The sequence below is a fragment of the Hypanus sabinus genome, chromosome 16 (genome assembly GCF_030144855.1).
Source record: "Hypanus sabinus isolate sHypSab1 chromosome 16, sHypSab1.hap1, whole genome shotgun sequence".
Classification (NCBI taxonomy): Eukaryota; Metazoa; Chordata; class Chondrichthyes; order Myliobatiformes; family Dasyatidae; genus Hypanus; species Hypanus sabinus.
The window spans coordinates 32,085,085-32,101,263 of record NC_082721.1 but is presented as its reverse complement, the minus strand read 5'-3'; the positions used below and the strand labels follow the sequence as shown (position 1 = coordinate 32,101,263).

Below are 16,179 nucleotides of genomic sequence, written 5' to 3'. Positions count from 1 at the left end.
GCTGGTAATTCAAATGCACAAGAACACAAGAAACTGCAGAGACCAGTAGTTGATCAGAGGCACATTGCTCCCTACCAGTGGTAGGACTTACAGGAGGCACTACCATCCATCATCAAAGATCCGCACCAGCCTAGCCATGCTATTTCTTTTTGCTGTACCATCAAGCAGGAGGTACAGAGGCCTGGAGTCCCATACTACAAGGTATAAGAACAGCTAGTTCTCATTCACCAGGATGCTGGTGAGGCTACACTTTGAGCATTTTGCTCAGTTTTTGTCACCCTGCTATAGGAAAGATGTTATAAACTGGACAGAGTGCAGAGAAAATTTACAAGGATGCTGCTAGGACTTGTACAGTTGGACAGACAAAGACTTTATTCCTTAGAGCATATGAGACTAAGAGGTAAACACAAAGTACACTGCAGATGGTGTGTCCTAATAAAGCCCGAAACGTTGACTGCTTGATTCCTCAGATGCTGCCCAACCTGTTGAGTTCCTCCAGCATGTTTTTACGTGTTGATGAGACTAAGAGATGATCTTATAGAAGTGTATAAAATCACTATGAAGGCCACAGATGGGTTAAATGCATTCAGCCTTTTCCCCAGAGGGAATAAGTTTAAAATGAGAGGGAAAGATTTAAGAAGAACCTGATGGGAACTTTTACTTTTACACAAAGGGTGATATCTGCTGTATGTCAAATCAGCTACCAGAGGATGTGGTTGAAGCAGGTACAGTAACAACTTTTGAAAGACAGTTGTACAGGTACCTGGACTGGAAAATCTTAGAAGGTTATGGGACAAACAGTGGTAAATGGGACAAATTCAAATGGGACATATTGGTTGCCATGGACTAGTCTGTCTGGCACTTCTTTGTCCACCAGTACTACCTCCCTGGAGTCATTCCATGCTGTATGACTATGACTAGCTATTCAGTTGTTGAACCAACTGGCAAACCCCTAATCACTATGGTTTAACAACACCATGAACACTTTAACCCCTCTGCACTAAAATGGGATTTCTTTTTTTGTTCTAAGTGTGTTTTTATTGCAAAGGTTCTGTATAATTTATATTTAATGTTCTCTTGTGAACTCTGCTTATATATTGCTAATGTGCCTGTGATGCTGCTGTAAGTTTTGCAACTGTGAGCATATGTACCTGTTTTTATGACAATAGACTGCTCTTTGACTTAATATGCTTTATGTCAATTCACCCTGGCTTCTAGCCTCATAGAGCAAGTATACTCTTCCCTATCACAGATTGCACCTCATCCAATTAGTTTCCTTATGCAATCTACTATCAATCCCAACTACCCAAATGTCTTATTTTCTACCTTTGGCTTTTTGTTAAGTGCAGAACTTAAGTCTATCACAGATTTCAACATCCTTGCTCCAGTGGAAGGTCTAGAAGGGGTGGGGGGGGGGGGGGAAGTACTCACAGGGAGTAAAAGCGGAGGGAAATTACAGTCACTTGAAAAGTTTACCAGACAAACTGAATCTCTGGAGAGATAGTTCAACTTAAAGCTTTCTGCCCCTCGAAGGAATTCACACCATTCTCACATTTCTGGCAATTTGATATCAAGATAATATTGCTTTTTGAATGTTTTTGAATAGCTATATCTTACAGAAAACTTAGGGAGGAATTTATGTGTGTTGGTAAAATTTATAAACAGAGAACATGAGGGCTTCACATTTTCCAGCCTCATTATGCATGCAATCCCCACACACTACACAGGCATGTCCATGAGCATGTACACATTCTACAGCTCCCACAAACTCTTAGTGCATGTTACAGCCTCACACACATTGGCATCTATACATGTAATGGAGGCATGCAACCCCAGACTGAACATTAATCACTGCACTATCACTCACAGACGTTCCCTGCACAAGCATACCCCGAAATATATAGGGAGAGGACCCAGTGGGAGGTAAGTGTGGAATCAAATAAGGGAAGTGAGGAGGGCAGATTGGAACAGCAGGAGGAGGGCCCCCTATTGTTTCCACCTACCCACCACCTCACCTCCCCTGGCAAAACACACAAAATACTGGAGGAACTCAGCAAGTCAGGCAGCACTTATGGAAATGAATAAACAGTCAATCTTTCGGGCCGAGACTCTTTGAATTTGTGACCCCATCTCCCTTATTTGGCTCCACGCACCACATTCCTTTCCTATCAGATTCCATCATCTACAGCCACTGGTTGCTTCTACCCATCTCCTGCCAAAATCTGTCACTATTTTCACATTTCCCTCCTCAGTCTACAAATGACCCCTCCTCACTTGAATTGACCTTTCACTTGCCAACTCTTGCTCCACCTTTGCTCTCATTCCTCAATACGAACTGTCTGTCCGAAGTGTTGACTGTCCATTTCCCTCCACAGATGCTGCCTGACCCACTGAGTTCCTCCAGCAGTTTTTTTCCTTTTTGCTCCAGATTCCAACAACTGCAGTCTTGTCTCCACTTATTTTTGCTATGACGTTTATAAGGGAGATTTAAAAGGACTATTTAATGCAGATCCGATAGGATTCCTGGCTCACATTTGCACTATGCAAGAGCAGAACTTTTATAGTTTCATTTTTTAATTCACCATGTTTTCTCTATAAACCTTTTTGACTACAATCTGGCATAGCCAAAATAACAATCCACTCAGAGTAACAATCAATATAGGGAATGTTTAGCCCATTGTGACATTGCAGGTTCTTTGGCAAACTATTAAATCAACCCCAAGTCCTGCACTTTTACAATAAGTCTGCAATTTTATCCTTTTCTGACTTGACCATTATCCTCAAGGGATCCTGCAGCCTAATAACGTAGGTGGCTAGATCATTCTCAATGTTCACATTTGCAAAGTGGGCAGCCAATTATATTAATTATACAGCAATTAAAATCATTGGAAGTCAGATGGAACTTATAAAAATGTTTAAGTAAAAAGAGATCTGAGTTCCTTTTGTTCATTGAAGAGTACAATCTCTATGCCATGCTCTTGACTACAGAACAGGAAATTCCAATCAGGCTGGTTTTGATTACAACTGTTGTCTGAAAGGATGAACAGATTAGCACGTGTTCTGGGGTTGGTAATTTAATATCACCCAGAATATGAACAGGATCAAGCTCGTCAGCAGTATAAACCCTGGGAGATTTCAACATCCTGGCCAGGCTAAGGCTAGCCTCTAAGGAAAGAAAGAATAAACAAAGAGAACAAAGTGAATTGAAATTACAGCCACTTCAGAGGTCCTAACAGACAGAGAGCATATTGCTGTGTGTTTGCACAATTGCCAAATGAGGTCATTATTCTGCATTTTCTTTGTGGCCTGTATTAGACGCCACACTATAGATGGACATGACTTGTCCACAGATGAAGAATAGGCAACTGTACCCCGGCCAAGTCAGCATCAGGAACACCCCTCACCATCTTAAACCAATACTCGACCCCAAACACAGCCAAGACGGAGGATACTGTACCCTAATATCAGACAATAGATGGGGTACTGTGTGCTAACAGACAGAGATAAGAAAATCTGTAGATGCTGGAAATCTAAGCAACACACACAAAATGCTGTAAGAACTCAGCAGGTCAAACAGCATCAATGGAAAAGAGTAAACTGTTGACATTTCAGGCCAAGAGCCTTCAGCAGGACTGTTTTCTCAAACAATCAAACATGCCTTAGTTTGTGGAAACGGTGATAGTTTACTCTACCAACTACCACTCCTCTCATTGCACTTTCCCATGCAACCACAGGAGATACAATATTTGCCACTTTACCTCTTCCCTTCTTCTTGATCTGAAACATGACTGTTATGTAACTTCCACAGATGCTGCCCAATTCTCTGGCTTCCTCTAACATCTTGCTTATTGCTCAAAACTCCAGCATCTGCAGTCACTTGTGCCCTCAAACACTCCTCCTAGGTGAAGCAACATCTCACTCCTACTTCCTCCAGTTCAGTATACTGCATTCAGTGCTTATGATGTGACCCCAATGTTAACTCACTCTCTCTGCAGATGCTACCTGACACTGAGTGTTTCTTTTATTTCTGATTTCTCGTACATACATTTTTTTTTGCCTTTGGCTCAGGACTTTACATCCCAATTATAATTAACGGTTTAGATACCGAACCCCCAACTATCGCCAGAGCCTTGGATGCTGAATTCCAGCCATAGTGACTTGAATACTGCATCCAACTCATGGTCTAAACTTCAGGTACTGAACCGCAGCCATAATCAGATTCTCAGATAATGAATCCCAGCTACAGTCCGAATCCTGGATATTGAATTCTTGCCATAGTCAGGGAACTGTGCAGAATAATTAGAACCAAGTATCTTCATCTCCTTAGGAACACGTGAAAGAAATGGAGATGAAATAAAACACCACACTGCAAAACACCATTCTCTAATATTGTGTTAATTAAGCAAATAGTGTCCAAACTCACCAATGCACTCCCCACGTACATCCTGCTTGAAACCCATGTTACATTCGCAGCGGTAACTGGATGGAGTTGGAATACAACGTCCATTCAGGCACAGGTTGGTGTAGTGTTTACAGACATCAGTGGTCTGATTCAAGGTGGCTGTACCTGAAAAGAATAAAAACAGAATTTATATTTTTGAGTTTGTTTGCATATTTCTACAAAATGGCCTTAAAACTCCAATGACTAGGTAACAATGGAAATATTTAATATTCTCTGACAGTCCAAAAATTTAAACACACATAACCTTTCCAGGGGCCCAAGACTACCATGTACTATTTGGAGTCTTTATGCTATGTACACTGTTCTGGAGCCAATGTGATGTGACACATGGATGCACACTTCCAAAAATCATTTCAAATTCAACATTAGTCAAAGCTTAAATAAGAGTTCAGCTATCCTTGACTGTGGTTGAAGAACTATGTCCCATAAATAACTACATAAAAAAACTGAAGTTTTCATGCCAGTGTAACCTGTCCATCACCATACAATACAATTAACATTGCCAACTTGGACTGCTTCATTGCTTAACCTCTCGTATATGCACTGAACGACTGGAAAGAAATCCATCAATGATATTTACAAAGGTCATCACTATGTACAGATTATTTACAAAGTTATTTCTACTGGCTGTAGAAGTCATTCTTCAAGTGTTTTCCTTTGCTGTTAAAACTGCAAAAGCCAATAGCTTTTGGTGTGGTAAAACTGACTATTTCAAGTCCACTGTGTATCATTACCAGTCATTGCCTTCATGGAGAAGATTCAAGACTGTCTAATTTTTTTTCCAATTTTTTTTAAACATACAACAGAGCATAGAACATAGAATAGTACAGCACAGTACAGGCCCTTCGGCCCACAATGTTGTGCCGACCCTGAAAACCTCCCTCCCATATAACCCCCCACCTTAAATTTCTCCATATACCTGTCTAGCAGTCTCTTAAACTTCACTAGTGTATCTGCCTCCACTACTAACTCAGGCAGAGCAATCCACACACCAACCACTCTTGAGTAAAAAACCTTCCTCTCATATCCCCCTTGAACTTCCCTCCCCTTACCTTAAAGCCATGTCCTCTTGTACTGAGCAGTGGTGCCCTGGGGAAGAGGCGTTGGCTATCCACTCTATCTATTCCTCTTAATATCTTGTACACCTCTATCATGTCTCCCTTCATCATCCTTCTCTCCAAAGAGTAAAGCCCTAGCTCCCTTAATCTCTGATAATAATCCATACTCTCAAAACCAGGCAGCTTCCTAGTAAATCTCCCCTGTACCCTTTCCAATGCTTCCACATCCTTCCTTATAGTGAGGCAACTAGAACTGGACACAGTACTCCAAGTGTGGCCTAACCAGAGTTTTATAGAGCTGCATCATTACATCATGACTCTTAAACTCTATCCTTCGACTTATGAAAGCTAACACCCCATAAGCTTTCTTAACTACCCTATCTACCTGTGAGGCAACTTTCAGGGATCTGTGGACATGTTCCCCCAGATCCCTCTGCTCCTCCACACTACCAAGTATCCTGCCATTTACTTTGTACTCTGCCTTGGAGTTTGTCCTTCCAAAGTGTACCACCTCACACTTCTCCGGGTTGAACCCCATCTGCCACTTCTCAGCCCACTTCTGCATCTTATCAATGTCTCTCTGCAACCTTCAACAATCCTCTACACTATCTACAACACCACCAACCTTTGTGTCATCTGCAAACTTGCCAAACCACCCTTCTACCCCCACATCCAGGTTGTTAATAAAAATCATGAAAAGTAGAGGTCCCAGAACAGATCCTTGTGGGACACCACTAGTCACAACCCTTCAATCTGAATGTACTCCCTCCACCACGACCCTCTGCCTTCTGCAGGCAAGCCAATTCTGAATCCACCTGGCCAAACTTCCCTGGATCCCATGCGTTCTGACTTTCTGAATAAGACTACCATATGGAACCTTGTCAAATGCCTTACTAAAATCCACGTAGATCACATCCACTGCAATACCCTCATCTATATGCCTGGTCACCTCCTCAAGAAACTCTATCAGACTTGTTAGACACGATCTGCCCTTCACAAAGCCATTCTGACTGTCCCTGACCAGACCATGATTTTCTAAATGCCCATAGTTCCTATCTCTAAGAATCTTTTCCAACAGCTTTCCCACCACAGACGCAGGGCTCACTGGTCTATAGTTACCTGGACTATCCTTACTACCTTTCTTGAACAAGGGGACAACATTTGCCTCCCTCCAATCCTCTGCTTCCATTCCTGTGGACAACGAGGAAACGAAGATTCAAGAATGAGCAAAGGAGACAGGAGCTAGGGCAGCTACAAATAGGAAGAGCAGAGTATGAACTCTCAGAAGACCTAATTATCCATGTTGCTCAGGAAGAAATTCTCCTACTTAACTTAAACTCTCAACTAGGAACAACAAGTGAGAAGTCAGTGATTCAATAAGGATGTCTTCACTGAAATCCAAAATTTGGTACAGAGACAAAGTTCCCTCAGAGCAGGGCAAGAATAACATTACTAGAGGATGGGGTTGGAGGTATTTGTAATATGTTAGGGTTCACCATCCTATTACATATAAATGTCACTAACTCCTACTGATTAAACAAAACCATATGCTTATCATAGACTCTCTATGGTATCTGCCTCCACCAGCACCCTGGGAGCATATTCCAGGCATCCAGCACATGTGTCCTGCATGGCTCCTTTGAACTTCCTACCTCTTTCCTAGCATGCACTCGACATTTTGATCTGCATATATAAAATACCATTTTGTATACTCGATTTATGCCTCATATCTTTTATAAGCCTTATAAGCAGCCCCTGCTGCTCCAGAGAAGACAACCCAAGTTTGTCCGACTTCACCTTATAGAACATGCCCTGTAATCCAGGCAGCATCCTGGTAAACCTCTTCTGTAACCTCTCAAAAGCCTCCACATCCTTCCTATAATAGGTGGCCTGAACTGAAGACAAAACTCTGGATGTGGTCTATCCAGAATTTTATGAAGTCTGGCTTATGTATGACCTATATACATATAGGTAACATGCACACAATCTAAGACAGGTTATCACACTTCTACATGCTGGTAGTCTGGTCAGTTACACAAGAAGTAATGTTCCCTCTTCCTGGACCACTCCCTAGGAGCCCGATGGTACTTAGCACAGAGACGGTCAATTTTTAGTGGTAGACTACTGTCTACTGCATAGCCTCAGCTTCGTGAGGGGCAGTGCTTGTTACCTGCTGAGAAATATGAAGAGAAGGAGGAAGAAAGCAATCTATACAATCCTTTCTAATGCTGGAATACCCATGAAGAACTACCTTAAGTATGATGCAGGTAGCAAGTAAGGTCACTGTTACTCACCACAACCCAAAAATTAAAACAAACAAAATAAGCATTTCTAATAAGTTTGGGTGCGATAAAGTAGAGGTTACTTTATTGGACTTGTAATTCTTCGGCCTGAATTTAATATTCTTGAGTCATACATTCTATTCCACAATTCTGGCTGGGGATTTAAATTATATGATTTGATTAAATTTTAAATTTGAAAAAAAAATCACTGTTATCAAAATGATTACTTTGAAAGACAGAACTGCAGCAAAAGCCCATCTGGTTAAATACTGTGCAAAAATGAAGGAGATCTGCAATCTTTATCTGATCTGACCTTCATATAACTGCTATTCAATTGTATGAAATCACCACATAAAAGTTTAAGAGTGAAACCACACAGACCACATAGGAGCAACCTCAAGCAGCAAGTGTCATCCAGCTCAAATGATTCTGCGATCTCCTTTTTGCTGAAGTCTGAAAAAGCTGACAGAAGTAGGAGAGCTGAGCCACAGACTTATAAAGTCAGACCTGTTAGCCAAGACCTAGAAGTCTATTTCATTATCACTTGGTTTGACCTTTCCTGTAGAACAGACTCAATGAGAGTAATGTATGTTCATGGCTAATTACTCCTTAGAAAGCTCAACATTGGTTACGAAATTTCCTGATCCACCTCTACAACTGCCTTCCATTTCAAGCGTCATTTCCACTGAGGCTGCTTCAACGTTCATCGTCTAGACTGCTGCATGATGACCAAGTTGAGCAAGTCTGAAGGAAAGTGCTGCAAGACCGTACCTGTGCCAAGTGAAAGAACCAACACAGGGAAAAAATCTACTCGACTTCTGCCTCACCAAAATATCTGGTGCTGATATATCTGTCTGGTTTAACTGGCTAGAATGACTACTGCACAATCCCTGTGGAACCAAAATCATTTTCTTGCCCTTCCATCATGCGCTTGTTGGTTGAGGTCAATCCTATGTGGTCTGTGTGATTTCACTCTTAAACCGCGCTAAATGAAAAATTTCAGAACAGACATGGCAGTTCAAAACTGGACATACATGAGACTTGAGGAGTAGCCACAGAGCTGGTTTTCACCTCCTGGCCTGGCATATTCATTATTCTATCATCACCGTTAAACCAGAGGACTAACCCTTGCCTAATGAGCTGTGCAAAAGAACAGCAGACAGTGCAAAGGCTAGCAAAAAGTAAATGAATACCAGTGGATTCGGTGCATGCTTATCTGTGGAAGCTTCTCACATCTCATGGGTTAGATTAAAACACTACATTCTTGAATAATAGATGGAGCAGACTCCCTCAACGTGCCCATTCTTATTGAATATGAAAGAGAAGACTAAAGCATTTGCAATCATCTTCAGAAAGAAATGATGAATAGATTATCCATATTGACTTCCACTTGATGTCCCCAAATGTTTTTTTCAATTTAATTCACTCCATGTGTTATCAAGAAATGAATGACAGCATGATACAGTAAAAGGTATAGGAACAGACAGCATCCCAGATGTGGTGCTGAAAACGTTGTCTCCAGAACTTGTAGGAGCTCTGTCCAAGCCATTCCAGTACAGCTACAGCAAAGGCACATACCTGCCAATGCCCATAAGAAGGCAATTACAGTTGAATTGATAGCTATATCAGCAAACTACTATCAATCTTTAACAAAGTAATGAATGGAGTCACTGGCATTGTTATTAAGGACTATGTATAACGTGCTCTGTTAAGATTATTTGCCTTCAGAACTAAGTGTAGTCTTGGTAACTGGTTCTACTACCCTTGAACCAGAATGGCATTATAGAGCCTGAGTAAAAGTAAAACTAATGGAATCGCACTCTTCACTGGCTGAAATCATGCTTGGTATCAAAGTAGTTGTAGTTAGTGGAAACCTGTCACCTTAGATCCAGGTTATTGCTGAGATTCTTCAAACTAGTGTCCAGCCTAGTCATATTCTGATTCTTGAGCAATGGCCATCATTCCATCACTGTGATAAAATATTCTCAAACTGCGTTAAAAATACTGCCCGAAAATATTGGAGAAACTTTATAGTCTCCAGGAAAAGCTGGCACTTGATGAGCTGGCACTTTTATGAATGAGTTGGCACTTCTCACTGTCTTGCTGCTTGCAGGCACGGTCACCTTCACTAACTGAAGATTTGTGAATGAAAGTGAAAGTTGTGCAGTCATCAGCAGGCAGTGCTATTTCTATCCTGCGATAAATAGAGGGTCATTGATGAAAGAGCTAAATATAGCGGGGTTTAAGATGCTATTCCCAGAAACTCCTGCAGTTATATCCTGGGGCTAGGATGAAAGATCTTCAACAATCACAGCCATTTCCCCTTGCTTGAGGCATGATTCTAGCCAACAGAGTGTTATCTGATTGTAGTCCACGTTAGCAAACTTGCCAAGGCTTCCTCTGCAGCACCTCCCAAATCATGAATCTCTCTAAAGGACAACTCACGATAGATTTAATGGAATACCACAATCTTCAAGTTCCCCAAAGATTCCACACTGACACTCCCTTACTGACAGCACTCTGGAAGTACCTTCATCAGTGCTCTATGGCCAATAATGGGCACTGAATATTGGCCTTTCTAGTGATGCTCACTTCCCATGCATTAGAAAAAAATGCACAGATTTTGAATGAGATCATGCTTTACTTCATAGAAAATGTAAATCAATCGCTGTTTTACTTCCCTATAACTAATGTTTTCCATGTGCCTTTGTCTCTCCAGTCCTCCAAATCAGTGCACACCCAGTGCTTGTAGCAATGGTTGTTGGAAGATTGTTGACATTCACAGGAGGTGATGTCAGATTTCCTCAGAGGCCATCTCCATTGCTCGGGATTAAAGGCTGCAGGGTGCACCACCTCAGTATTAGAAGCAGAACTTTGTGTTGGTTGGCTGAAAAGAAGGAACACACATACAGTGACCAGAGGGAAAAGAAGTTTCTTGCATCCTGGATCCACCACCTCTCCACATGCAGTGCTTCAGCACTTTCAGTAATCTAGTAAAGGACTGAAGGCTAGACAGCTGTGTCAGCCTCTAAGCCCCTTTGTGCACTAAAATCTGCAGCCGTGACAGAACAAATTGGACTTTACATGCACTACTGAGCACTGACTGGGTCCACTCATGCACCAATACTGACAGTCGCCACAGGTTTTCTGCCTGTTCATTTTGTTGAGAATGCTCATCAGCTTTTCTTAAAAGGCCTCATTTGAGTCCTCAGGCCAGGAGCCTGAACACCACCTCAACCTCCACTGATGAGCAGCTACTGTCATTACCCCAGTTGTTGGTTAATCCCTCTCAGTGATTTATCACTCCAAACGTGGGCAACCAGGTCCAGCAGAGAGAATGCTGTAGTTGGCATGAGCCAGTGGGCCATGGATCTGTTCCAAGCTGTATTACTCCATGATCATGTGCTGACCACAACTGCTATCCTCTAATTCACACCTTGTAAGGATCCAATCTGGTAGATACATGTGAAATAATCTGACCACAGGCCTCCTTGCTCTTTCTTCTTTGCCAGAACAGGACTTAGTCTGGACTGCTCTGGTATTAGAGGATCAGAATCAGATTTATCAGGGTTCACAGGATTAAAGCAGTGGCAAGGGGAAGGGCAGGGAAAGTAAGAGGCGCATGTCTTGCAGCTTGTAAATCAGAAGACCCGGATGCAATGTGGAGAACGTAGGATGTGGAAAAGGCAAGACAGCATTTGATCAAATGCAGCATTAAGGCATCCTGGTACAACTGAAGAAGTTGACAGTCATGAATCAGATATCAATTCAGTGGCTAGAATTACACCACAGGAAAGGAAAAATGGTTGTGACTGTTGAAGATCAGTCATCCTAGTCCTAGGATATCTTTGCTGGTGTTCCTCGGAATAATGTCTTAAGTCTAACAACCTCAAGCTGTTTCATTCACCACGGGAGAGATATAGGATTACTTACTGATGATTGCACTACGTTCGACTTTATTCACAAATCCTCAGCAAGTGATTCTACCTGCAAGCAATAGTAACCTAGGCAATATTCAGGCACTGGCTGACAAGTGACAGGTTGCACTCATGCCATGAATGACAGGGAATGAGAATCTCCAGTGACAGAGTCCAACTACCTAGCCTTGACATCCACTGCTATTATCATCACCAAATTCTCCACTATCAACACCCTAAGGACCATTGACCAGATACTCTACAGGATTAGCCATAAATACTCTGGCTACAAGAGCAGGTCAGAGGCTGTTATCCGATTAATGTGCCAAGATCTTTATGTCAGCTACAGCTTGCAAATCAGAAGTATGATAGAATATTCCACTTGCCTGGATGAGTGGATGAACCTTCAAGAAGCTGAACACTATTAAGGATGAAGCAGCCCACATAACTAGTACCTATTTAGAACATAGACATCTACAGCACATTACAGGCCCTTTGGCCCACAATGTTGTGCCAATTACGTGACCTACTCCAGAAACTGCTCAGAATTTCCCTACTACATAGCCCTCTATTTTTCTAAGCTCCAAGTACCTAAGAATCTCTTAAAAGGCCCTGTTGCATCCGCTTCCACCACCATCACTGACAGTGCATTCCACACACCCACCACTCTCTGTGTGAAAAATTTACCCCTGACACCCCCTCTGTACCTGCTTCCAAGCACCTTAAAACTATGCCCCCTCGAGTTAGCCATTTCAGCCATGAGTAAAGGCCTTTGGCTATCCACACAATCAATGGTTCTCATCTTAACCACGTCTATCAGGTCACCTCTCATCCTCCGTCACTCCAAGGAGAAAAGGCCAAGTTCACTCAACCTTTCCTCGTAAGGCACACTCTCCAATCCAGGCAACATCCTTGTAGATCTCCTCTGCACCCTTTCTATACTATCCACATCCTTCCTGTAGTAAGGTGACCAGAACAGAACGCAGTACTCCAAGTAGGGTCTGCCCAAGGTCTGTAACTGTAACATTGAACTCAATCCCATGTTTGATGACTGACAGCACACCACATGCCTTCTTAACCACACTGTCAACCTGCGCAGCAGCTTTGAGTGCCCTATTGACACGGACCCCAAGATCTCTCTAATCCTCCACACTGTCATTTATATTACCATTTATATGTACCTATTATGTCTTACCGTTTACATTCTGCTTATTTACTACCTTAATCATTCACTTCTACCATACCAGTGCACACCAGTTGCTTTGAGAGCCATGTACAAGATGCAGTGCAATTTCTCACGTACTACTCCTCTTCAGAACCTCTGACCTCAATCACCAAGGAGGACAAGTACCTCACATATCAGGAAATAAACCCTTCTGCATGTTCTCTTCCAAGTTACGCATCCTTGTGACCAGTCCTCCTTTGTAAGTGGGTCTAAAATGTGCAACTCCCTCCTCAACAGCACCATTTGGAGTGCTGCAGTTCAATTATGTGACTCAGGAATGACAATAAATACCAGGCTTGTTGGTTATGCCAACATCCTGAGAAACTGGGGGGGAAAAAAATCAGCGGTGCAGCTCAACTCTAAGCAGGACAGGCAGTTTTAACTGGTGCTGGCAAGTTATGATCCTGTGCTCCCTGCTAAGTGTGTAGCCTGTGAAGAGCATTACACAAAGGAATCATTATAGTGAGCAGGCAGCATGATGTTGCTCAGTCAGTTCACCTCCTGTGGAACCCCTAGTGCACTCAGCCCTCTCATGCTTACATAATTCCCAAGTTTACAAAAACTGCCTAATTACATTCCTTATTTCACCTTTGCTTTTCATCTCAAACTTGATGTCAGCTTTCATTTCTCCATCTGACTTGTCACTCCACCTTGTGACCTGCTGGATTTTGACTCTCATAGCCAAACCTTACCTCAGCTTGAGTGTGTTACTAAATAACCCACAGGAATTGTACTTGAGAAGATATTGATCATCTACCCTTCTGTTTCTAAAACATTCAGATATTAATATACTTAAATTATTGGATACCATATGAAAATGGTATGATAAATACAGAACCCCCACACCCCTGAATTATAGTCTCACAGTTCAACATGGGCTGAGATGGACCTGTAATTCTACTGCAATAATACTCCAGATGAGAGAGTAGCATTGCAGAATAAACCTCCTCCCTTCTTTGGCAACAACTATTTCCAAAAGTATTGTTTATTTTATCTTCTAAACTCTCATTGAAGTACCAATGCTTGCAGCCTGTGAACCTGAACATTGCCAATAGGTCTATTTCCCCACAAACATGAAACTGTCTCAGGAAAAGGCAAACCGTGCAGTAAATGGGCTCCTGATGTACATTTCCCAGTACTGTGATACAAACTTTTCCTCTCTTTGACCTTTGATTAAAATGTAATTTAATAAAAAAATTAAGTCAAAACTCACCAATCGCTGGTCCAGTTCCAGGAAGGCCTGAAAAAGCTGGTCCAATTCCAATTGGCCCCATTCCACCAGGCCTGACCACACCAGGTCTAATTCCACCAGGATCGACTCCACCAGGGCCAAATACACCAGGGCCTATTCCACCAGGCCCACTCACACCTGGTCCAACTGCAGCAGGAAAGCCTGGATATCCTATGCCAGGGTAAGCAGGTCCGAAGGGAAGGCCTTCAATGCAGAGTCTCCGATACTCATCTGAAAGACATTTTGTTAGGTGAAAAGTGACTCATGCTGTGGGAAGCAGAGGAAGTTAACAAAATGTAAGTTATAACACAAAGCTTTTCATGGGAATCAATTCCTCTGGCCCCAAAACCCCTCCAGTCATTGAATTCCCAATAAGGGCTCCTGTTGCAAAGTTCTATGCGGGGTAGGGTTCTGAAAAACCTTGGCTGCGATGCGCTCACTGAGATAACAGCAAATTAATCATGTTGATTGTGCTGAATCAGTGATAGTTCTCGAGTACGCAATGGTGAGCAAGGAATGCAGATCAGGACTCAGTGCAGGGAATCTGGTCTTGCTTGTGGATGGGCAATTTACCTTAAATGAGCTAATACAATGATTGATAATTGCACTCCTTATTTCCCCTCATTAGCATCAGAACAGAGCAAGCCTTTGAGAGAGCTCCAACAACAGCAAATGCCTGAAATGGGAAGTAATGGAAGGTTTGGCTGAACCACCGGATTCTGTAACACGAGAAAATCTTAAAATGCTGGAAATCCACACACAAAATGCTGGAGGTACTCAGCAGGCCAGGCAGCATCCATGGAAAAGAGTAAACAGTCGACGGTTTGGGCCGTGACCCTTCAGCAGGACTCCTGAAGAAGGATCTCAGTCCAAAATGTCAACTGTTCACTCTTTTTCATTGGATTCTGTGCATTTTACCAAATACTGAGAACCTGATGTCACTAATTATGTAACTAAGTTCAAAGGAGATGTGTGGAGCCAATTTTTTTTACACAGAGGGGTGGGTGCCTGGAATGTGCTAGGAAAATACATTGAAGGTGTTTAAAAGGCTTTTACATAGGCGCATGACTAGTGTGTTAGCTAAGGGATTAGGTTCATTAGGTGTTTAATTACTAGCTTAATTAAAGCAGCACAACATTTTAGGTCAAAAGGCTTGTTCCAAGCAGTACTGTTCTACATTGTAGAAAGCCACAGCAACTCGGTCTCTGGCATTGAGTATAGCTCTGTGGCTAAGAAGGGAGGGGTGAGAAGAGCAGTGGTGATAGGGGATTCAATAGCTCATCTACATGAGAGGGTCTGTGGATATGACAGAGACTCCTGCATGGTATGTTGCCTCTTAGATGCCAGGAGCAGAAATGTCCACAGCATTCTAAAGAGGGAGGGTGACCAAAGTTGAAAGTGAATTTATTATCTAAATACATATATGTCACCATATACAGCCCTGATTCATTTTCTTGTGGACATACTCAATAGATCCATAATAGAATTAACGAAAGACTGCACCAACTTGGGTGTTCAACCAGTGTGCAAAAGAGAACAAACTGAGCAAATACAAAAAGCAAGAAATAATAATAATAAACAAATAAGAAATAAATAAAAAAATGAGATGAAGAGTCCTTGGAAGTGAGTCCATTGGTTTTGGGAGCAGTGCAATGCTGGGGCAAGTGAAGTTGACTGATGTTATTGCCTGATGGTTGAGGGGTAATAATTGTGCCTGAACCCGAGTCCTGAGACTCCGTACCTTTTTCCCGATGGTAGCAGCGAGAACAGAACATGTCCTGGGTGGTGGGGGTCTCTGATGATGGATGCTGTTTTCCTGCGACAAAGCTCTATGTGCTAAATGGTGAGGAGGGCTTTACCTGTGATGGACTGGGCCTTATCCATTACTTCTCGTAGGATTTTCTGTTCAAGGGCATTGGTGTTTCCATAATAAACTGTGATGCAGCCAGTCAATATACTCTCCGCTACACATCTATAGAAGTTTGTCAAAGTTTTAGATGTCAT

General features: G+C 42.3%; 1 protein-coding gene across 1 annotated transcript in view; it reads right to left on the bottom strand.

Annotated features, from left to right (window-relative positions):
• Positions 1–16,179, bottom strand: part of fbn2b (fibrillin 2b) — a 274,386-nt gene that overhangs the window by 91,688 nt on the left and 166,519 nt on the right. Inside the window, exons 10-11 of the mRNA XM_059991505.1 lie at positions 14,158–14,406; positions 4,424–4,567 (exon numbers count right to left, since the gene is read on the bottom strand). Coding sequence (XP_059847488.1) covers positions 4,424–4,567; positions 14,158–14,406 — 393 coding nt within the window. The remainder of the gene's footprint in view (positions 1–4,423; positions 4,568–14,157; positions 14,407–16,179) is intronic.